General features: G+C 36.1%; 1 protein-coding gene across 5 annotated transcripts in view; it reads right to left on the bottom strand.

The window, feature by feature from the left end:
* Window positions 1-25885, bottom strand: part of LOC131164732 (DExH-box ATP-dependent RNA helicase DExH7, chloroplastic) — a 162191-nt gene that overhangs the window by 92174 nt on the left and 44132 nt on the right. For 3 of the 5 annotated variants that reach the window (XM_058122161.1, XM_058122164.1, XM_058122165.1), the window contains 6 exons: window positions 18207-18272; window positions 11390-11472; window positions 11084-11267; window positions 6178-6330; window positions 5976-6077; window positions 5700-5852 (listed from right to left, as the gene is read on the bottom strand). In XM_058122161.1, the coding sequence (XP_057978144.1) occupies window positions 5700-5852; window positions 5976-6077; window positions 6178-6330; window positions 11084-11267; window positions 11390-11472; window positions 18207-18272 (741 nt within the window). The remainder of the gene's footprint in view (window positions 1-5699; window positions 5853-5975; window positions 6078-6177; window positions 6331-11083; window positions 11268-11389; window positions 11473-18206; window positions 18273-25885) is intronic. The other 2 variants (XM_058122163.1, XM_058122162.1) reach the window with 2 other exon arrangements.

Here is a 25885-nt window from a genome sequence, read left to right as displayed (position 1 = left end):
GGTTGTTGGTATTCTATTTCTGTTTGGTGACTTTGGTTTGCAGTAGGAGTAGGAGTAGTTGAGATAGGAGGGATGGTGAATTGTCGACTTGGGTGGTTGTTGGTTGTTGTGGCATCACTATCCCAAAGCTGTTCTATATGAGATTTTGTTGTGGACTTGGGTGGTTGTTGGTTGTTGTGGCATCAATATCCCAAAGCTGGTATTCCTATATGAGATTCTCCCCCTTAATACCAGATTTGGGGTAGTAAAAGTTGATGTTCAAAGAAAGAAACATCCATTGAAGTGTATAGTCATTGTGTAACCGGGGAATATTTGCACCCTTTTTGGTTTGGAGAGTAACCAATGAATATACAATTGAGTGCTTTGGGGTCGAGTTTACTTCTATGTTGCTGGTGGACATGGACAAACACAGAGCACCCAAATGCTTTTGAGTGGTATTGTTGAGACAATTCGGGTGTTAGGATAAGAGTAAAGAAGAAGTTGACAAAGGTGTTTGCAAGTTTAAGACACGGGAAGGCATTCGGTTTATTAGATAAGTTGATGTGAGTATGGCTTCCCCCCAGAAGTGTTTTAAGGAGGATAAGCCATCCACCAAATTCTAGACAACAAAACAAAAATACAAATAAGATAAAGAAAATACCATTAGCCATGCAAAGCTTTCAAATCACGGAAACCATGGAAGCAAATCCCATAAGTGCTCTACAACTATGTAATAACGAAAACCACAATATCGAGAAACTTTCAGGCTCTAGTATCCCCTCAAAAACCTTTAGGAAGATATTTAATGAACTTCCAAGTAATAACACAACCCACTTAAACCACAAAACTTAATCCTCATACATCAAACAACAAAGCATTGCCACACAAAAGAAAACAAAAAAAACAAAAACAAAAAATAAACAAAAAACCAATATATATATGTGCGTGTGTGTGTGTGTATAAAGAAAAACGAAATAGAGCAAATAAATAAAGCAAAAGAGATTTCCCAAAAACAAAAGCACATTAATCAAACATGGGGTGAATAGGTGCAACAAACACTTGGTCGCAACTTTAATCATTAGTTGGAGAGGAGCCTAAGATGGAATTGTTGGGTTAGTGCTTCATTTTGGGGCAGCAGGGGGGGAATGTGAATGTATGTCATCTATTTATGCTCTTTAGGTGAGCTTCCAATTAGGAGAGAAGGCATTAGAGAGAATCCCAATATTTGGTGGACATACAATCTATAAATAGGGATAGTTATCTCTGTTGGCCTAACAAAGCTTAATCTCATTTTGATGATAACAAATTAAGGATACTAATCGTGCTTTTAAGTTATATTTCAGGTATAATATTTTTCACAAGCAAAATGGATAAACCTGGTAAAGATTGATTAAAAGCTCACCTTAAGTTCACAAGTCATGAAGAATACAAGCTTACTGAAGTATTGATCAAGCTTGGACAACATTAAAGCGATACTACACGAAGACTTAAAATTTAAATGTATTTGAATATTCTTAGACTCTCATGTAAGTACTCATAAACTTCAATTTGTTTATGAAGCCCTTAGGAACTAACACTGGACTTAGAGACATGTTTAAGAATCTAGAAAATATTTCTATAGAGTCCAAAATTCTTTTCAAAGAAAAACAAACAAGTCATGAAGAATACAAGCTCACTGAAGTATTTATCAAGCTTGAGCAACATGAAAGCGATACTACATGAAGACTTAGGATTTATATGTATTTGAATATTCTTAGAGTCTCATGTAAGTACTCTTAAACTTCAATTTGTTTATGAAACCCTTAGGAATTAATACTGGACTTAGAGACCTGCTTAAGAATCTGGAAAATATTTATATAAAGTACAAAATTCTTTTCAAAGAAAAACAAACAAGTTTTGGAATCAAAATATGGAAAAACACTGAGTTATATAGTGTTCAGGCAACTGAGGTAAATTGCTCAGGTGACGAAAGTGCTACTGCCAATGTTAAAAGAAATCAGAACAGGGTCAGACGACTAAACTATCAAGGTCAGGCGACTGAACTGCTACTGTCTGTTCTGGAGTGCTTAATTTAAATAGTTCAGGCGACTAAACTTATGGTTCAGGCAACTGAAGTTTGTGTTTTAAACTGTCGAACAGCGATGATTTCTTTCCAAAATTGAAAAATATGGTTTCCAAACTTGGGGAAAACGGAAAGATTTCTTCCTAAACTATATAAGGTTTATTAGCTTTGCATTAAGGCACAGAATACACACGTATACTCACAATTATACTTTGAATTCTTCTTGAAAAGCTGTTGTGCAAAATTCTTGAGCCATAATCTGTTTTTTCTTATTTCTCTTCTGAAATTCTTATACCACAAATCAGAAAACCTTTGAATTCTTTAAGAGCTTCAATTGCAAATTGTTGATTAAGAGTGCATAGTGTTTATCTTTGTACAAAATCTGCTCTGCTGTGAGAGTAATCTATTTGTACGAACAAACTGATTTGCTGTTTTTGCAATCTGACAACTAGGGGATAGAGTTGTTGCCTAGCGAGCTGGTGTTCTTCCTAGAGAGGGGTCTCCACCTTCCAACGGAGAGAGGTTGCTCGACCTATTGAACGGAGTGGGTAAGGAAAATCCTTACAGCAAGTTGCTTGGGGCAAGGACGTAGGCGGGAAGCCGAACCTTGTAAAATATTCGTGTTCTCAATCTTCTTTCTTTAACTCTCTTTAATTTCTGCACTAATTAACTGCTTGTGTATGTTTTGAGTTTATTGGGAAACTTGGTTGAATGCTGAGTTTGGATTTGAGTTATTTTGAATAATTAAATTTGTTTGTCAAAGCTTTGAATGGTCTAAATTTCCGGTTGAGAATTAGACGATTGCTGAAACTCTTAAGTATGATTGGTTGGCTGAGGTAAAGCTATCTTGGTTGGTTGATTGTTCAAACATAAGAAGCTTCTTTGTTTGAGCTATATTGTTGAATATTGTCTTAAATACATACTTGCTCATTGTTTAAAATTCAGGGTGGTTGTCGAAAATCTACTGAAGGTAAAATACTGATTCTGTCTTTAAATTCTATATATATCTAGGATTGCTTATTGGTATAGTAAGTTGCTGATTAGTGATTGAGACTGTCAAAAGGGTTTGAAATAAGTCAAGCTTCCGCATAATAAATTTTAAAATACCCAATTCACCCCCCTCTTGAGATTACACCGTACTTTCAATCTCGATGCAAGTTTGAGCTCAACCTGACTCACAGTAACAATACTCATATATAGAAGCCAAATAATTTACCAAGTTGTCAACTTTGTGGTGGTGAAGCAGCGATTCACGCCGACTAAAGAGACAAAGATTTGATGGTCAATTGTTTTCGGTTTTCTGTGCTTTTGTCATCAAAGAAGAATATGAAAAGATGATGAGTGAAGGACCACCAGTTAGTGGGCTAGTAATTCCTCAATAAAGATGACCAATGATTCAAGAATAAGATGGGCTAACAGTAAGTAGGTAGTGGCCAGTGTGCACACTTTGATGGAATACTTGGACAAACTAAATCTAAAAATAGTTATCGATTTGTGCTAGCTATTGTACCAATCGTGGGCAAGAATGTAGAGTTACCGATATTTCAGGCTCAGTAAAGTTATTTCCAGGGCCCTCATAATACATTGGCACCAAACAGCAGTGAAAGCAAGAGAAACAATCAGACCAATTGGCATGAACAGAAATATGTGCATATGCCAATCAATCTCTGACCTTCCATCTTCCAAGAGGAACAGTAGCAATCATCTTTCGGCTAAAGTAGAAGCGAATGAGGCAATCAGTCCAGACACGTAGCTTTCATCTTCACAAAAGTAGGTGAGTGACAAACATGGAGAAGAAGGGTTCTGGCATCCAGTTCGTGACCCAAAAGATTGGCAACCACACATTCTACAGGAGAGAAGTCAAGACCACAACCCACCTTCTCCCTACTTTGACACTAAAATTTTCTGAAATTTCAGAAACTCTAATAACATTAGAGAACACTGTTTTGAATCCCATGGATTGCTTTTCTTTAAAATCCTTAAAAACCAGCACCTTCCTAATACACGACAGCTCTGTAAGTTTCTGTGAGGATGTGCATATATTCTTGCGTCGCAGCGCTATTCATCAAAACTATTAATGAATGGCAATGCGTTGAAAGGCAAAGTCGTAAGGCAAGGTGTTTTAACCCTCAAGAGGTGAGACATAACCCTTGAGGTGTTGAGGCATAAGCCTTTTTATAAATTTTTTTTTAATAAAAATATGTTAATAAATTACATATATTCAAAGAATTAAAAATTAACAAAAATCATAAATAAACTGTAAAAAAGAAAATCAAATATAATTTGTAAACTACTTGTTGGCCATTCAAAAATTGCCAACTTCAATTCATTTGTATATCATCACAAGAGATAGCTTCCGTACATTTTGAAGTTCAAATTATTTTCAAGATCTAAGATAAAATTCTCAATTATTTTTGAAAGGTTGAGGTTCAAGAGTTTTAGTAATCAGCTCATATTATAACATTCTTTTTGTATAAAGATGCAGTTTAAAATTTGTACACAATCTAACTTGAGAATCATACACCCACAATGCATAAGTCTCAACAAAAAAAGCACAAAATGCATGCCTTTTTGTACCAATGTGTAAGACTCAGCATCTAATGCATTAGTTTTCTTGGGCTTTGGTATTTTAGATTGAGCCTCAAGGCATTTTCAGCATGCCTTGGCTTGAGGCAAGCGTCAATTGAGCATTTTAGAACATTGATAAATGGGAACATAATTCAATTTATAGACCGAAAATCTGTGCTTTATCTACAACTTTGGAGAGTTGGTGCAACACAGTGACAGAGAGAGGAGAGGCCAATGGGTCCAATGACTTCAAAAAATCACAAAAAAGACCCCATTTTTTCACTATTTGCAAAATAAAATTCTAGCTGCTTCCCTTCTTAGAAACTTATACCTAGGAACTGGCTTCTGGCTCAACCACCGCCAACACTTGTGTTTGGCCAAGTGATGCCACGGGGACACAATACAGCAGTCACTAGCACATCAAAAAGGATTATGTTAAGATTTTTCTCGGATATGACATCATCTGATCCCAACCTACTCACAAGTATTTGCACGAACAACGCAAGCTACACAAACATGTTGTGAAAAATATACAGACGGTGTGGAAATGTGTTCCTTGGCTTCCAGCGGGTGACTTATAGACTTACTATTACAGTTTCCCCTGCCTTCCAAAATATAAACTCCTGCCCGATGGATCAAACCAAAGAAAATTTAGCAAATAATTCCTCGCACAACTGGATTCTCTTACAGAGAATCAGAGTAAAAGCACCAATACTTCACAGCAGGTATGACTCTTGTAATGCTAGTTTCATATTGCTGCAACCACAAATAATAGGTATATATCCATATCATGCAGATCCGACAAAGTTTGCATTGGCAGTCATTTAACTAATTCAACTCCACTACTTTATCTGACCTGAGGACTGTGGAAGGGTTTAAAACCAATGTGCAATTCAGTTTGAAATCATATACTTAATAAATTTATGAGAACAAGGCAATTCAAATGCTAACAATTTTTCCTTAACAGAAATTGATTATTAAATTAATAATAATATAAAAATCACAGTTTAAACAAAAAGTTGATTAGAGATAAAATGTGGCTTTTATACAAAGACATGAACAGCTGACCAATACAAATTCTAAAACTAACCTTTCGTATGTCATGAGGGGGCCGTAGAAACACTTTTTTCTGATCTGCAGCAGCAATGGATGAATGTAAAGGAAGAATCCAATCAGAAGATGCCCCACCAAATTGATATATAGCAGTCAGTCTATCAAGCAACACATAAATTTCTGAGACTCCCTGTTGTTCAATTTTTGGAATGATAAAAAAATGAATCTATTATCTGAGAAACGAATAAAAGAAGACCATATCAAAAATTATTTCTTCTGCTAGGGAAAGATCTATTCCATTTAGATGGCTTACAGGCAAAAATATGAGTATGGCACCTTCAGCATAAGTTTCATCAATATGGCAAACCAAGTCTTCAAGAAGATCATAATCAATCACATCTTCATTCAACCTTTTCTGTGCGCAGAATCATAGAATTATAGGAGAAGTCACCATTAGCCATCTCAAAAGAAACATTTAGGCCATGAACACATTACAATATCTTAAAGGCACCCACCAAATTAAGACGAGTCTGCTCACTGAATGATTGATAATTCTCAGGAACATAGTATGGATTAATATAATCGTCAGAGAGCAGAGATTCGTCACCCCAAGCAGATAAGATGAGATTTTTCTTCCCCCTCTGCTGGTTCACAGGACCTTTTGGAAGCTATCAGAGGGCAAAACTTCACACATCAGACAGTGGCAACAAAAATAATTGATGCCACACTATTTGCTTTGCATAAGAGCCAAAAGCCATTAACCATAAAAAATCAGATGGCAAACTAATATGCATTAGTAAAAACAATTGCAAGACGAATGAACAAATCAACAGTAGAAGGGAAATAGATAACACTTTAAATATACATTTGAGGATGTATCTATGACTCAACATTCATCCTTTATATCTCCAGTCAAGCCAAAATATATATATTCAATAAATTTATTATTGACGCAAATTTTAATAGAAAAACTTAAGGAATTTATGAAGATTAGGCTCTGCTCCACATTCCCTCTAGACCTATCATATAATTCAAAGTGACTCACTGAAAAGGTTACCTTGGATGCATTAGCTAATACTGATCGGGCCTAGGGCTGTAAATCAGATCCAAAGGGATGACATGGCATCCCATGAGGCATAATTATCCCAGACTTGAATGCTGTTATACAGCTAAAGATCTAATTTATTACGTGTATCATCATAAATTTCTACAAAATTTTTAAAATTTCAACTTTCTACCCACCTCCAAACACAGTGGTCAATCTCCATCCAAATTTCCATGAATCTTCCAAAATTTATTAAGTTCTTGGATTTTCAACTATGTTTGACTATCGAACACAATATCTTTGAATTTAAATTTAAGATTTAAAACCCACCAAAATGAGGTTTCTATCTTACTAGATTTTTTTTAATTGAAAATAAAGACTATAAGTATTGAAATATTACAGTATTTGGAGAAAACATTGAATGGCTAGATTTAGACATCACATGAATCACTTTAATGAGCTATTCTACCAATCTTCTGAAACAGAATGACAATCAACCATAAATGCTATGTCCTATCATCGAAAACTGGATTGAAATATATATGAATGCAAGAATCCAACTCTTCCAACATATTCTTGAACCAAATCAATTCAAAAGTGCTGTCCAATGAATGTATACCAGGCTCTGCACTTGACATTAAAACTATGGTATGCTTCTTACTGACACCAAGTTGACTTCAACAAACAGTATCCAATACTGGCCCATGTATCAAAGTATTGAAATTTTTTTTTATATTATATATAAAAAGAAATTTTCACTAATAGAAAAAGAATTTACAAGACAGAGAATGAGACATCTCCCGAAAAAGATCTTGAACAATGAGAAAAAAACAAGAATAATTAAGAGAGAAAAATCAAGAAGCCAACATAACACTCTATTCTCTTCGCAACTCCTTAAAATTAATCCCTCAAAAAATCAAAGATCAATGCCCAAAGTGAAGCCTAATACTGAATTTTATCCCAAACCACCACCCAATTTAATTTTTCCCAGAGAAAATCTCTCCATTATGCTCCAGCCATATCCCCAATAAAACCGCAAATATGCCACACCTCCATAATGCTGCTCTGTCCATCCTTGAGTTCTATTGACCTTGACAAGTTCCTTCTCTGCCTTGCCATCAAGATCCTGACCCATTATCTATGCCAAATCCTCCTACATCTTCATCCAATTTGAGTCCTAGTCACCTGAATTATCCCAATTTGCAGGTATACACATTGACTCAAGGGAGGATAGCCTCTTTTACCTTCTAAAATAAATAGAAAAGAAAGAAGGTTGAAGTTGAAAAATATAGAACATAAATATCACATTACTAATATTATCAAAATAAAATATTTTCCTAACAAGTTAGTATTTTCAAATTGTTAATTAATGCATCTATTGTTAGTATTTAAAAAAAATAGAAAATTTTGTATCATAGTCATCCTTTTTATAATCTTTTCCCGCTCTTGCCCTTTGGTATATTGAGAATGATATATGAAAGAGACGGAAAAAGTGAGAAGAAAAAGTAGAAAACAAAATAATTTTTTGGCGTAATAGTCCTGTAACGGTTACATAACAGCCGTAGCGGCCTTTACATAATGGTTGCAGTCCGTAACGGCCGCTATGGCTGTGATTTTTCTTCCCATAGATTTCGCGGAGTGTAACGGTATTGGTAACCCAAAAAACCGTTATGTAACGACATTACGTAACAGTCGCGGCCTTTATTTAAAAGCATAGTCAATAGTATAGGGCTATGGCTCACACTACATGTGAACTTGTTTGGTTGAAGTAACATGTTGGAAGAGCTGGGTTTTCCACATCCTCAGCCTATGGAGTTGATGTTTGATAATCAAGCTGCTCTTCATATTGCCTCCAACCCAATCTTCCATGAGCGGACAAAGCACATAGAAATTGATTGCCACTTTATTTGGGAGAAACTTGTACAAAAGCTCATGAAAACTACTCATGTGAAGACTGATTTTCAGCTTGCTAATTTGTTCACTAAAGCCTCGGCAGATGCTCGTGTAAAATTCATTTGTAACAAGCTACGAGCATACAATGCATATCTACAGCTTCAAGGGGAGTGTTAATTGTTATTTGGTCATTAAGCATTATTTGTATGTGTTACTACGTTATTAAGTGTGAGTTAGTATGGGTATTATGGTCCTTCATATTGTACTTGACATATATTATAAATAGAGGGAGAGACCTATCATTCATGTTAGGTCTTCCATTTTACCCAATTATTCAACAACTTTCATAGTAAACACCAAATGAGAACAAAACACAAATCTTACTAGCATGAAGTAAAACAAGTTTCCAATATCATTTGGCCCCCAAAGCATGCATCTCTTCATTGATTGCATCATTCAACCGAAATAGGGATAAAGCTTCATGACATGAACTTGGAGACAGAGATGGAAGACCAAGAGATAACGAAAAAGCAATAGGAAGTGGACAAAGAGCCATAGGACAGGAAACTAGACAGGATATTGGATGCATGTGTGAGCATGATTGCAAACAGCTATGGAAATGTTAGTGTCACAAGACACAGGATCAGTTAACAAAGGACCCAAAGGTGAGCACTTGAATCTGGAGATGCCTCACCTGTTTTGGGGCATTGTTGTGCATACAACTGTACCTTAGGGTGATCTAAAGCACAAGGACTCAAAGAAGGCATAGGTTCAGAAGGAAACCCACATTAGGAGGAGATAGAATAGTAGGTAACCCAAAAGAAATCTTAAAGATCTCTGAATCTCAAAGCAACTGAGTAACAATGAGTATAGAGTGGAATAAAAGAAGATGATATCAGCGGAGACAAAGAAAAGACTCAGGATAGTACAATAATATTGACATCCTTCAGGCGAATAAGAACACCTGGGAAGAACACACTTGAGAGCATGAGGATCCAATTTATCTACCCTCTAGGAGACAAGAGATGAGCAAAGGGCACACAACTGAATACGCAAGGTAACCAGAATGAAAGATCATTAGGACATAGGACGAAGTATATTATTTTACAGCCAAGTATAGAAGATAGTATTCAATTAGTAAGAGACCATGCAGTAAGAACTGCATCAGTACAGATCAGTTGGTATAGCAGCATATGGTTCGACTTCTAGGCTTCTTTTTCTATCTTTTTAGGATGATGGATCGCCATATAAGGGGGATGGTATTTTACCTGCTCCTGTCTCTCCTGAGAAAGAGATCAGTGAGATGAATATTGAAGCACAAAAAGTAATGGATATGATGGGGCTGTGATTGCTAAGTTAAAACCAATGGCAGTAAGAGTAAGACGAAAAAGGGGCATCATGAGTTAGCTTATTTAAAGTGTTCAATTAATTATGAGGATAGGGGTTGAAAAGAGGTTTCTTGGTGTTGCGGTATGCTTTTGGATTTAATTATTTACTACCTCAATTCACAGGAGTTTTTTTGGAAGCCATCTATTTTTTTTATTGAATATTTTTCTCTTCACTAATAAATTTATTTTTAATCAAAAATATAATTGAAGACTTATTTGTAATAAAAAATAATTATAAAAAAAAGAAAAAAGCAGCTGCATGCTCCATTCACAAGGAAAAAAAAAAAAGATGCCTGGATTGACAAAATGAAGACACTCCCTTGAAAGAATGCAAAGAAATCACACAAAATGATAGCATCAATCTAAGAAAAGACCTACATCAAGCAAAACAGCACTACTCCAGAAAAAATATCAACAGAAAAGCATAAAAGGACCACAATAACAAAGCAACAACACAGGTGGTAGGAATATAATGGAATGTAAAATGAAAAAAGAAATCGCACTGAAAAGACCAAAAACGACATCAAAATGACATTTCATCCGTTTCAGTATTTCAGGATGAGCAGGAAAAAATACAAGAAAATACTAATGACAAAGCCTGTGCAAGATTTAATTAAAAGGAATGTAGAATGAAATGGGAATTTGAAATATAGTAACATCCAATTGTATAGAAAGTGTTTCAAATCCCAAATTTCTTAATTTGGTTTAGGAAATGATATTATAAAACTGGAAATACCCAGTACGGTCTTAACTTTAAAAAAAAAAACTAGAATTATTCTTTTTCCATAACTTGAAATATTATGAAGACCAATCAATGCCTATTCTAGATTTTTCCCGCTCTCACTGCTAAACAATTCCTTCCTGGCATACTAGATCTTAATCATTAATATTCACTTTTCTAGAAACAGCATACAAAAAGATGTCCTTCCCCATATCAAGAAAATTGTTAACGTGAGGCAAATTATGAAATGTGCCTTCTGTGGAAAGCAAGCATGCATTTTATGCGTGCGCGAGCATGAGTGCACACAGAGATAGGACGGAATACAAATATTAACAATTCCAGAAACTAAAACCAGAATCCAAATGTGGAGATACCTTTGCTTTCATGAATGACGTATTTTGTATAGATGCTAGAGAATCTGAAGCAAGATGGTAGTTGAGGCTTTGATATACATCCTCCAGGAAGTTTGTTGTAACAGGATGTGTTCGGCCTTGAGCAGTAACAACTGGGCAATGACCAAAATATCTTGAAAATAAGTTTGAATCAACTGTTGCAGACCTAAACATAGTAAAATGCAATTTAGAAGAATCACCACACAAGTGTCTAACAATTATTTAGAAATAAATGTGCTTCATATGTTTGCAGGAACATAATAATAGATATAATTTACTGCAACATACATAAGGATAACTTTCAACTTCTGAGTGCCATCAGCAGATTGTTTCTCAACCAAATTCTTCAAAACAATAAGCAGAAAATCACCCTGTTATGATAACCAAAAAAAAAAACACAATCATCGGAATGAATTTCACATTCAAAAATGATACTAGTCTGTCATCAGTTAAAAATGATGAAACATCACATTTCAACTAGAAGCAAAAATATTTTTTTGCAGGGTAGGCTTACAAAGGAATGAACTTCAAAGCATACAGTAATGTGAACAAAAAAAAAAAGACAATGAATCAGCCCTTCCTTTTCCTTAATGAAGAATAAAAAAAATTATAATGATTTTTCATCAAAATATAATAAATAAAAAAATTTATGGCATTTAGGTTAAGATATCAAAAGAAAACAGCACATACAAACTCCCTATAACTGACAATCAAGCCACCAGTTTCTACAACGTATCAAATTCAAGACAACTATAAAAGCATCATAAGATCAACAACTGAGCCTTTACCCAATAGGGTGAGCTACAAATATATGTATCTATTTCTCCATTCAACTTGGATTAAAATCATAATACAAAATCTCTTCAATTTCTCAGCCTCTACAAGCTAGTTAATATTCCATGAACCTAAGAACATAAAATCAATTTAGACAATGCATCCATGAACAAAAAGCTAGCAGCTGTGGTAGGTTGGACAGCACAAATCACAGTCTAGCAAGCAGAAACACAGCATTTAGTGTTGACTGTAGCCAGAGTCACAACCATGGTCAGCCACTACTTTACGGGATCAGCACTGGAAAATGGCTATTATCCATCGAGACAGGCTCAACTTCTTTTTGGATATCCTTCTTGACTAATGATAAAAGCAGCATTGCCATTATATTATATTATTATACAGCTTTCACAATTGAAACATATCAGCAAATGCTACTTCCTATGATTGAAATATGAATGCATATCAATTCTTGGCCCCCCACATTGTACTCTATGTTTAAGTGGTTCTGATGTTGAACTACTTCAATTTAAAAGTTTGAAAAAGAAGCTAAGCCAAGCCTTCATACCATCAAGAAATATATCCAAAAAGACAAAATGAGCAATTAAGCATCATGTTCTAATGACTTAACTCAACACTTCCATAAATTTGGAGGCTAGTTTAACATCTAACATATATTAAGAACAAAGCAAAAAATGCTAGAAAGTGGGAAAAAAAATTACAATAAATTAACTAGTTAAATAACAATAGCCAATGAAACATGAGTTCAGCAACTATACATCCATTAACATATGTGTGTATGTTCGTACATATGCATGCATAAGTGCATATCTGTGTGTGTGTGAGAGAGAGTGAGAAACAGAGAGAACATGAAAATTTAAAAATATAAGAAATGATAACATTTTTATTTAAATTTCAAACTCAAAACAATACAATTTGCAAGTTACACATTCATGTTTTACTTGAAACATTAAAAAGTGAAACGAACAATTATAACGGGCAATTTAAAACTTACACAGATGTACACATGGTAAGAATCTGTGGCGCTTACATGAAAAACTACAAACAAATCAACACGCAAAAACCAGAAATGCTTTAGGTGAAACTTGTGCTGATTAAGCACTGAAATCAACTGCAATTGACATTTCTGAAAGAGTTCAGTCTCTTGTAAGATTTATGAGTCATTGGTACCTCAATGGTCAATATTGAGGCTAAGTCAAACTTTGTATTTTTTTTTTTTTATAGAAAAAGAAATTCATTAGATAAATAAAGAAAATACAATCAGGAGAAAAGACAGCTCCTTAACAAAATCTGGGAATCCCCAGAAAACCAAAAAAGAAAAAACACAAAAGGAAAATAACAGCAAAAGAAAATCAACACGCCCCAAGAAGAAGCCATAAAAAGAACCTTTTCCCACACCAACCAATATGGTAACTTCTTCCTGAAAATATATGCAAGTTACGCTCCTTCCACAAGCCCCAAAACATTGCAAATAAAGCACAATTCCATAATGCAACTCCTTCTTTCTTCCTCCCAAACCCCACAAAAGATATTGCCAAGAGCTCCTCCACTGTTCTAGGACAAATCCTCTCCATGCAAAATGACAGTGCAATAAAAGATGTGAAAAAGACTCTTAACCATCAAAACAAAGCATACATATATTAGGAGAGAGAGCCTTTAAAGCCCTCCTCATCTGCAACAAATCATTAGTATTTATCCTATTAAGCACAGCCAACCAAAGAAACACTTTGATTTTAAGGGGAATTTTGAACTTCAAATAACCTTATAGAGTGGAATGGAGAAATTGGTAACAACCAAGAACTTATAGAAAGATTTACATGAGTAAACACCCAAAGAATCCAACAACCAAGATCGACTATCATTTTCGGAAGAATGCCTACAATTATTCAGCATAACCAAAAAAGAAGATAACTCAATAGTTTCCCTTTCATTTAAGGCTTCCTAAAGTGAAAATCCCAAGAAGGTAAAGGATGGCCTGAGTCTACATTAAAAGAAGAAATGAAATCATTTTGCCCTGAGCTCAAGCGAAATAGGCAAGGAACAAATTGACCCTTCAACTTTCAACTTATGCCACCATCCAAGTGCACTTCATTTCCTCCAATATCAGTCAATTTTAAGTAGATTCTATCCGCAAAAAAAAAAAAATCTCATCTTCTAACTCCTTGGGAACCTCTTCCATGGGTGTAAGCAAAATTCCTTGCTGTGAATTGTTAACTAACCCATTATTATCAAAAATAGAAACCCCCTCCAAACCTTCCAACGGGGATGGATGAACATATGACAAATCCCCTATTTCTTCACAATTATCTGAAACAAACCCATATTGTTCTCAGATTCCATCCAACAACCACCCCCCCAAAAGTCAAACTGACTAATATCATCACTTTCTGAATCTGAAAAGCCCCTCCATTTCTTTCTTTCCTCTTCTTTACTTACCATACCACACCCAACCTCTTTCTTAGGATGAGAATCTTCCACTATACTAAGCTCTCCTCTAGAATCCCTCCTGAATGACTTTGCCACTAACTCATCAGATTTTTCTCTCTTATCTTCAAAGACCTTCCTTGTCTCAGCACCCATCCAAGCCACCTTCCGACAAGCATAAAACCCGTTTCCCTCAAATCTGTTATTATCAAGACCAAAACCATCAGTTTTCCACCGCAAGGCATCTTCTGATTTTTTATTCTTTTCCATACCACATTTTAATCCCTCTTCAAAACTTGTCACATTTTCAAACCCCGCAATCTTGTTTCAAATCTAATCCACCAATATTCCGAGCCTGTTTGTAAACTTGATCAATTTGATTTATAACTTGGAAAGCAGTAGACTGGGAATGGATTCTACCATCAAAATGACTAGAGACCTCCCTCCCAGTACTCGTCTTCTATGTTTCAGGATCAGTATCTTGGGCCTGCCCTTTTCTTGTTTCTAGCAAGGAAGTACCAAGATCACTCTTACACAAATCATAAGCCTAACTACCACTGTGGCTCATCTGCATAGAGCCTAAACGCTGAGCTCCCTTCAACTCCACATTAAAATCCAAATCATACTTTCCTGATCATTGGACATGTTAAAACAAGTGATGCAATTTGTTCAAAAACAACAAACCTTCTTTTTCAAATATTTGGACCAGGTCCAAAACAAGAAATATGCCCCCTAGGCCCCAGCCCAGTCCTCTTCACAATCTCCTCCCCAAATGCAACCCTAGCTTCCCTCACATTCTGGTCATTGGTTCTGTTCAGTCTGTGATTGAACCTGACTTCAAAACCCTAGTATCCAAAAAAAAAAAAATGACTGTTTCAGTATGGTGGTACACCAGCTGCCTATTCTGGAAGTAGAAGTTCCAATCGGAGCTGATCCTTAAGCTGCATCTCACATCCACACTAACAGCATCATTATTCTCTCCCAACCATCGTACCCAGAGTTCCAAAAACTACACCTTTGTCTTTTTTGCCTTCCAGCACCACTTGACTCCATGACATGGGGCGTGAAGAATCATTTGCAACTACGCCAACTATTGTTGCTAGAATCTTATATTTCACAATTCAATTCATATGATTTGTATCAATTCCTCATCAAATCAATTCAAATCTAACTAGAAAATCTAAAAACAACTTATCATTGCTGAATCTATCGATCCACCTCATGAATGTATTGAATCAACCTAAATCTTTCATAGATTCACACAATTCTAGACCTATCATATCCTAACAAACCAAACTAGTTTAACCCCCCCCCCCCCCCAAAAACAACATTTCTTTCTTTTTTTACTGCTTTTATTTTTACACTATCTCCCATTCCTTGAATATGTCAGTTTAGTGCTAAAAAAGAGGAGAAAATAGAACCTGGGTTTTTTGTTGCCTTCACAAAACCAATCTTCACTCTAGAAGTATGGTGTTCTACCATTGGGAAGAAGGGGTGAAACACTCACTAGCTAAGGTGGTATTCATGATTCATTGCGCTGTTAAGATTCAAGTTAGTTTTTTTTAGTAGTTCATTCAATTAATATCATTTTTTTAGGTTAATACTTTTTTTCTTTTTAATCCAAGAAAGAATATGCATGAAATGTTATTTTTTAAAATTGTTGATAAACACAAAAAGTTCAATTTTTTATTCCGTCCATTAAACAGCATAAAGTTCATTATTTTATTAATATTTCCTAACTCATTATCTTACTCTCATTAGGGAAAGCATACACATGAAATATGGTTTTTTACTCATTCTCTTAAGTTTATTTTATTAGGGAAAGCATACACATGAAATATGGTTTTTCACCTTTTTTATTGTCAAAATTTAAATATATTTTATTATTTCTCCTTCTTGTTTGTATATCAATAAATGCATGTCATTTAGAATTGATTTTGGAAATTTGTACTGAATCTTACCATTTGATTCAATTTGACATTCGATTCCGAAAATTGGAATTTTGAACACAATTCCCATCTGTTTCAAGCAACATCATTATCAACCACAAGCAAAGAAGAAATTTCCCCGAACTTGTCTAAACATAGATCGAAGGAAAACTTTAATCTGCATCAAACGATACACCATAGCCTACAACATAAGGCTTCATATCTCCGTAAACACGAGTGAGAGAGAATCATATCACCAAAGGGAAAGACCGAGGGGAGAGAGAGAGCGAACAAGAAATTTCAGTTATTCATGTTATTACTCATGCGACGCCCCAAAAAAAATCAAATGATTAGAATAGGAGAATTTAGGTTGTGTTTTGGGCATATTTGTTTTTGACCCAAAAAAAAAAAGAGAATTTATTAAGAAGAAGAACAAAGCATAAGAAATCCTCCTTAAAAGATATAAGAAGAAGAAAAAAATCAAAACAGCACAACAGCCAATCACAACATAAATCAGAAAATGAAAACCCTTTGATACACCCAGCTGCAAAAACCCACAAGAACGTCAAATGCTGAATTCTATCCCAACGAATGATTGAAGACATCTTCCTATAAAAATATGAGCATTATGTTCCAACCAAATCCCCCCACAAAGCTTCAAAAATTACACACCTCCACAACACCAAAGCATTTTGATCCTCTAGAAAAACCTGTAAAATAGATAGCCAACAAATCCTCCACCGACAAGAGACAAACCCAGCCCTATCCAAATAAGCCAAAAATATAATTCCACACCCACAGAGAAAAGGAGCAATGAAGGAATAGGTGAGAAGCAAATTCTGAATTTTTGAAACAAAGAGAACATACATCTGGACTTTGGAGAAAAAGCCTTGAAAATGGCCTCATCCTCTGCAACAGATTGTTAGTTTTAACTCTATTAAGAACAACCGACCAAATAAAAGCCTTAATTTTAGAGGGTACTTCAGCCTTCCATATGGATCGATGAAGCAGGAAAGACAAGTTTTTTTTTGGTTTAAATGCACAAAAAAAAAGTTAACAAGAATACTCCCTAGAAGAAACAAGAATCCAAAAACTATCTCTCCCTTCCAAAAGGAGACTAGCATTCAAAAAGTCTAATAAGGAGGCAAGCTCCAAAACCTCCTAATTATAAAGAGCCCTATGAAAATGGAAATCCCAATAGAAACAAACTGCATTTGAAATAAAGAATGCTTCATTAGATTCATTGTGCAAAGAGGACAATCTAAACAAATGGGGAAAAGGTCAGAAAAACAAAGAAACCCTCATGCGAATGTCTTCCCAAAACTGAACATGATACCCATTTCCCACAATACAATTTCTGTAAGGAATAAAAAGAGGATATAACTGTGAAATCCCCATCCAAGGACTTTAACGAGAACATCTCAATCACAAATTAGCATTGCACCCATTATGCTGCAGACCAAATTTAATTTAGTAAATTTGTACCAAAGGGAAGACTCCTCTAAGGGAAAATGCCACAACCATTTACTTAAAGCAATTTTCTTAGACACTAACTTACTCAGTCCCAAACCCCTTGAAAACTGAAGTACCAATAAAGTAATACTAAAATTCATGCACCCAATACTAATCCTCATTTTTTTTTTCTCCTGACCAGCAAAAGGAAAAGTTCTTTGCACAGATGTCATAGGTTTGTACTAGAGATTAACTCTGTCACATTAGCATAAGCTACAAGAATACTCATGAACACAATTTACGACAAGTTATTTAAAGTAATCAAATATAGAATTTATAACAAGTAGATAAGCAATAACAAGTATGCAAACATTAAAGCAGGTACTAAGAACATATGCTACAAGTGACAATCCCAATTCAATTCTAGCCAATATAATTATCCAATCTATTAAAGTTACATACAGTCCAAGAGATATTCTAATTTACCAAATTGAAGTCAACCAACTCACCAAGAGAGACCGCTCATGCACTTCATCAACTATGACATGAGTAACACCAGGAAAGTTGTTGTCAGCCTGCAAGTTGATATTTATTCACATTGAGACCAACCAATTATAACCAAGTGTCTTGTGATAAAAACAACAAAAAGTAATCACTCATAAATATATTATGGTCAATCTTGTAAGAAATTTAACAAGCTAAAACATTCAAGAAACAAAACAATTAACCAAAGACAAATTTTCATCAGATTATAAAGCTAAAGTTAAAAATGAAGGTTTCTTATCTTAGTCCAAATAAAATTTTTGGCTCACCACGTCTAATCATATATGGATAATAAATATGTAAACAAACACAAAGCCTTTTTTATAAGGATATCAAATCATGCATTTTTTTTATTATTTATCGCTTCACATTTCATATCATGTGCAATGTTCCTGCTTTACAATATACACCAAGATTTAGAAAAAGGGCAGTTTGGTGCACAAAGCTCCCTCGTATGCAGAGTCCGGGAAAGGGGTCAAACACAATGGGCCTATAGTACGCAACCTTACTTTGCACTTCTTGCAAGAGGTTGTTTCCATGCCTCAAGCCCACGACTTATTATTAATTGGATTTTACAAAACCAAGGACCAAAAAGAGAAATATGCACAAGAATAATTATTAGCATCCCAAGATGTCTATGTAATATAAACAGAATCTAGGCATGCAAAATTTGCATCTTTTGAGTGCACAAAATAATTCATGTTTTCGTTATATTGACATAAAGCAGAAGGTATACAGTGTGTGTGTGTGTGTGTGTGTGTCTTAGTATGTTTTTAATAGTAACTATTAAAATAGAAGGAGATTACAACCAAAAAGGATGCAAGTAATCCTCAAAAAAAATAAAAAAGAGAGAGAAACACACACACAGGCAAAGAGAGAGAGAGAGAACAAGGAAAAAAAAAACTTACCCAAGAAATTAGGTGATAAAACCCCTCTTCAAACCGTTCCCATCATAATTCACTGACCACCTCAAATTTCCAAATTCAAGTTGACCCCTCTTCAACTTCTTTTTATTCCCATCCAAATGAATTGTTGAGATTTTGATTAAATGAATGACCTAACTAGAAGATAGCTCTCTCCCTCTATTTATAATACAAATCAAATACATTCTAATGACAATAATACCCTTACTAACTCCCACTAATTAACATAATAAAACACTTAATAATAATACTAAAAGACATAATAACCTCTAACATTCCCCCTCAAGCTGGAGCATAAATGTCATATGTTCCTAGCCTGTTACAAATAAATTTAACACGAGCACCCCCAAAGCTTTGGCAAGAAAATCAACAAGCCGCATATCAAAATTCATATAACCGGTAGTAATGAGCTTTTGCACAAGTTTCTCCCAAACAAAGTGGCAATCAAATTCAATGAGATTCGTCCACTCATGAAAAACCGGGTTGGTGGCAACATGAAGAGCAGCTTGATTATCGTACATCAACTTCATAGGCTGAGAATGTGAAAACCCCCACTTCTTCCAACATATTCTTCAACCAAACAAGTTCACAAGTAGTGTGAGTCGCTCTATATTTTGATTTAGCACTTGATGTGGCCACCACAATATGTTTCTTTCTCTTCCAAGAAACTAAATTACCACCAACCAAAATACAGTACCCGATTGTGGATCTCCAGTAACCCAACCCAATTAACATTTGTATATCCATGGATGTGTGACTCTCATCACAATATTTTTCTCCTAGGTGCACCTTTGATATATGCATCAAGATGCGAATTACTGCGTCCCAATGACTTGTCCTCGAAGAATCTAGAAACTGATCACAACACTTCTTGCAAAAGATATATCCGGCCAAGTGATTGTGAGATAAATCAACTTTCCAACAAGTCCAAGATTAGGTAGCAAATCACCCATATCCAACACTAACTTGCTATCTCCATGGGTGTATCAACCGGTTTAGATCCCAACAATCCAGTTTCATCCAATAGATCAAGAACATACTTCCTTTGTGACAAAATAGTTCCCATATGAGATCTAAATACTTCTATACCCTGGAAGTATTTAAACGGTCCAAAATCTTTTGTTTGAAACTTAGTTTGTAGTAAAAGTTTGAGACTTTGAATACCTTTATCATCATCATCTGTAATAACTAATAACAATATCATCCACATAAACACAGAATGATCCACTACACACCGTCAAAGACCAAACTTAAGTACAACAGCACTAAAACGGCCAAACCATGCTCTGAGAGACTGTTTTAAACCATATAGTGCCTTCTTGAGCTAACACATTAAGCTCGAGTCTCACTAAGTAACAAACCCAAGTGGTTGCTCCATATAGACCTCCTCCTCAAGGTCACCGTGCAAGGAGGCATTCTTCACATCTAACTAATGCAGAGGCTAGTGACAAGTAGTAGCCAAGGATATGAACAGACTTACTTATGTAAGTTTGGCAACTAGAGAAAAGGTGTTAGAATAATCCAAACAATACACTTGAGTATACCCTTTAGAAACAAGACGAGCCTTTAGACAAGCCATAGAACCATTAGGGCTGACTTTCAAAGTGGATACCCAATGACAACCAATCATAAATTTGTCAGGAGGAAGAGATACCAAGTTCCAAGTGACATTGCGCTATAAACCATTCATCTCTTCAACCATAGCATTCCTCCACCCAAAGTGGGCTAAGGCTTCTGTAACAAATTTAGGAAGGGTAGTAGATGTTAGAACAGTAACAAAACAATAATAGAAGGTTATAAGAAGTCATAGCCAACATAGTTGGAAATGGGATGTTGAGTACATGTGCGTTTACCTTTCCAAACTGCAATGGGAGGATCAAAATCATGGGAAATATGATCATTGGATGAAGAAACCAAAGGCGTGGGAGTAGAAGCTAGAGGGGACTCTCTTCCTTGGAGCCGCCGTCATGAATACACCTGCAAATTAGGATAATTAAGATGATGACAAGAACTCGAACTACATGGAGACTTAGATGGTTGGTTGGGCAAGGACAACAAAGTACAATCTGGAAGATTAGGTTGGGGAAGAGACCCATTGAACTTAGAAGCACTCAAGGACTAGGTGTAATAAGAGTAGACTCAAAGAATATAACATCGACGGAAACAAAGAAGTGATGCAACACAAGACTATAACAACGATATCCTTTTTTAGTAAATGAGTAGCCCAAAAAGACACATTTTATAGCATGAGGACCCAACATATCCACCCTAGGAGTTAGTTGATGAAGAAAGGGCACACACCTGAATATACGACAAGGGAGAATGGTAAACAAGGAAAGAGAATGGAGTAGGGAATTTTACCACTAAGAACAGATGATAGCATCCTATTGCTAAAGGAAGCACGAATAACACGAGAATAAACATCGGAAAATGATGGCAACTTTGCACTACTAAGTATCTGGGACTGGCCTGCCTCAAACTCGAGTCTCAAGCCCACTAGAACCCGAAGAACTCTCATATGCTCCCTCTGCTTTTGCATCTCACAAATGTTTGCGGTTATAGGTTACACAATGTTAAGCTCCTCATGCATTCGCTTCATCTCTCCAAAATAATCTGCAATGCTCTTGTCTCCTTGTTGTGGTAGAAAGTACTCCTGAGGTGAATCATACATACGTGTAATGTTACTTAAGTATAGAAGCTTGGCACAATCCCAAATCTCCTAGCACATATCTAGATGCAAACACATTCGTGCAATATGCAACTCCATTGAATTCCACAAGAGGGAAACAATCAAGGCATCTTCTTGAATCCACACTTCTTTTCTCATCTCATCAAAAGGATCATATCGGAGCAAGTGGTCAGATTTTCCTAATCCTACTAAATAAACCCGAACAACTTTAGACCATTGAACATAATTCTTTCCATCCAACTTTTGAGTCATTATCTGTGGCAGCAATGAAGGAAACATAGTTTTGGAATTCATAAACTCCATACCAGCACTCACAAACTAGCAGCCACACCAATGCCAAACAAGAAAAACAATCAAAACTAATCGGGACAATGACAAACTACATGAGAATCTCAATTTACCAACTGAGATAGCACTACCACAGCCTCACAATCTTAACTTGCAAGCACTGCCACTGCTCCGAGAAACTCACAAAGAAGCCTTTACAAACACCGAATAAAAACTAATGGATTACCATGAGTGCATGGTCAAAAAAGATTAGATCCTCCTGCAAAAAACATGCCCAACAGCTTGATGATATTATCTAGTGAAGGAACATGGCAGAGGGAGAAAAAAAATAAAAAAATAAAAAATAAAAACTGGCTAAAAACTCTCTCACGCACCAGCGCATGGGGTCAGCACTGCCGGCAGTTGGCCAGCGCATGGCGGCATGTGGGGCCGTTCCCAGCAATGGGGTTTTGTTGGGATAGGCTTCAGAGGGTTCTGTTTTTGGCTATATGGTTGGTTTTGTGAAATAATGAAAGGTGGAGGTGGATCTGAGAAGAGCAGCAATGGGAATGTGTTTTTCCGTTGACAGCCGAGTATGATAGGATTTAGATTGGATCATGCCCTGATACCATGTTTTGATTTTGATTAAATGAATGACCTAACTTGAAGATAGGTCTCTCCATCTATTTATAATACAAATCAAATACATTCTAACTACAATAATGCCCTTACTAACTCTCAGTAATTGACATACTAACACACTTAATAATAATAATATTAAAAGACATAAATAACCTCTAACATGAACTTCATTACCTCTACGATTAGATAGCCACAAATCCAACAATTGTTGAGATTCTAAATCCTTCTCATTAACCTCTTCTACAGAAGTCACAAAATCACAATCCATACATTGCTGTTCTTTCTGTCCTATCCTCCTCAAATATTGAAATACTCTCTAAACCTTCCATCGTGTATAACATTTTTAATCAACAAAGAAAATTTTGCTAAAGGGCATAACAGGATACCAACCATATATAAACATCAAGGCTTACCTGGACTTCAGGGTATCAAAAAATAAATTCAAGAATTACGAGTGAATCAACTAAACACAAACCACTATGCCATCTAGTAATTGTTGGCCAGTGTTCTTTAATAACATGAAGTGGCATTGATGTTCCTTCAAAAAGCTGTCTTATTCCTTTCCCTCCACACAAACCCAAAGATGACAATGGGAACAAGGGACAATCTTTTCTTCCCCTTTTTACTAGCATGGAAACATTTCCCTGCTTATAACTCTCCTTCCACTGCTCTGGAAGTAACCCATTCATGTCTTATCAAGGAAATGACCAACTCCTAAACGATCCTGGTCGAGGAGCAGTGCAAAAAGGTGTAACCAATTTTCCGCACTTTCTAAACACAAGAACAAGTGGCAGCCCATTTTTTGAAGGTTGTCCAAGGTGAGAACTTTCTCAAGAGTTGCCTCCCATGCCGGGAAAAAAAAAACAACAAACAAAAACAAATACAGAAAACAAAAAACAAAACAAAACAAAAATAATAATAACAACTTTTGTGGAGGCTGCTTTCCAGACGCTCTTCCAAGGAAAGTTGTTAATACTTCATGCTGGAGGAATGAGTTTCCTATAGAAGGATCAAACAGTAAACCTGCCATCTCTGTCCAAGGTCCATTTGGAATTATTAGAATTGCTATGGTAGTGGATTTTGAATAAGCAATCATAAAAATCAGTAAGGTGCCTAGTTTCCCAATCTAATGCATTCAAAATCAAAAGAGTGTTCCAAATATTCCCTTCGTCAGAAATTTAGAGATGATTACTCATAAGGGCATCCTTGTCATGAGCCAAACTGAAGATAATAAGGGAATTTGGTACTAAGGCAAGATTGACTGCACCAAATATCATGCCAAAATAATATATTATTCCCATTCCCCTTGGAAGCGAGAAAGCAAGAAAATCCCCCAACCTTTTTTAAAGTTTTTCCGAACTCCAACACCAAGTGCTTCTCTCCCAGCTTCTGTAATCCAACCATTATGCAGAAGACCACATTTTTAGAAAGGGATTTTAGCTCTAAACCTTCGTATCTTGACGGCGATTTAATAACCCCCATTTGACAAGATGATATTTGAATACCACTGCCGACCCCTAAAGGGATCTTCTTTAAATTCATTGTAGTCTTTTGGCAACCAAGCAAAGGATAGGGTACAGGGACATATAATAGACAGGGAGATTCGATAATGTGCTCTTTATGAGGATAAGTCTCCCACCATTAGTCATGTAATTCTTCTTCCAACCAGCCAACCTTCTTTCGAATCTACCAATGATTGGGTCCTACAAACTTTTGTCTTTGAATTGGCACCATAAGGAATATGCTAAAGTGGGTAATTGGAAAATCACCAACTTGCATCTCAGAAGGCTGGCCAGATGAATTCCCTCTATTTTGTCTCCAAGTGAAATGAGTTTGCTGTTTTGACCCCTCTGTTTTGAAAGCAGAGACTGCTTCAAACCCAAAGAGAATGCACCTGAGGTTGAGGATCTGGTGAGGGTCACTTTCACAAAAAATAATAGTAGCATCCACAAAAATGAGATGGGAAACTTCAATTTCCCTCCCATACATTCCACTGCTACACCCTCAAAGGAGGCCTCTTTTGGAAGCATTTTTCAGTAAAAGGTGTACTCCATAACCAAGATAAACAATAGGGAGTAGAGGGGATCCACTTTCCTAAGACCTCTAGTAGAGCAGAAAACATGTGACAGGCAACCATTAACAAGCACGAAAAAGGATGGGGCTGAAATGCATTGACGGATCCACCTAAACAAGAACTCTCAAAAAGCCATTCTTCTGAGAATCTAAGGGGGCATCCTAGAGCCACAAGGCTCCCTGCTTTGAGAGGGTATGGGGAGGGTTTTCCTAGTCGACGCAGCCCTACCCCTGCTTTTATGCAAAGAGGCTGTTTCCTTGGACTCAAACCTGTGACCACCCAGGCACAAAGGAGCAACCTTACCATCGATCCAAGGCCCGCTCATACTCTTATGAGAATATGAAGAAGGAAATTCCAATTCACATGATCAAAAGCCTTCTCCATGTTAAGATTACAAACCACGTCACTCTTCTTTTCCTTCTACAGGCGTTAACAAATTCATTAGCTAAAAGGGCTGCATCCATGATCTGCCTGCCTGCTACAAAAGCATGCTGGCATTGGCCAATGACCTCTGGAATTGCTTTTTTGAGCCTCTTAGAAAAGACTTCCAATAAAATACTACCCACAAGACTGATGGCACGAAAACCTTTAACATTGCATGTCCCAATTTCCTGGTCATCAAAGTTACGAAAGTGGAGTTCAGACTGCTCATAAATCTGCCCATACTCTAAAAATCATTGAAGATTCTGATAGTGTCTTGTTTGACGAGCCCCCAGTTTGCTTGAAAGAGAGCCAATGTCAAACCATTAGGGTCCGGTGCTTTATCGCCATATTTTACATAATAGCTTGATAAATTTCCTTCTCATCGAAGGGACTTCCAAGCCACTACACGGCGCAAAGGGTTCAGAGCGCTCAAAATGATGCATCAACTGCAGGTGTCCAAGTCTCTGGCTTGGTATGAAGATCCATGCAGATCCCGCTAAATGCTAATGCCCTTTTTAATATTCTCCGTTTCACCTAAAGACTATCCCCCAATTTTGATTATAGTCAAAGAGAATAACCTGCAAGTGTGCGTTTCCTCTCTGGAGGAAGAAACTAGTGCTCCAATCC

This window comes from Malania oleifera, chromosome 9 (genome assembly GCF_029873635.1).
Source record: "Malania oleifera isolate guangnan ecotype guangnan chromosome 9, ASM2987363v1, whole genome shotgun sequence".
Lineage (NCBI taxonomy): Eukaryota > Viridiplantae > Streptophyta > Magnoliopsida > Santalales > Ximeniaceae > Malania > Malania oleifera.
The sequence above is the reverse complement of the archived record's forward strand: the minus strand, read 5'-3'. Positions and strand labels throughout refer to the sequence as shown.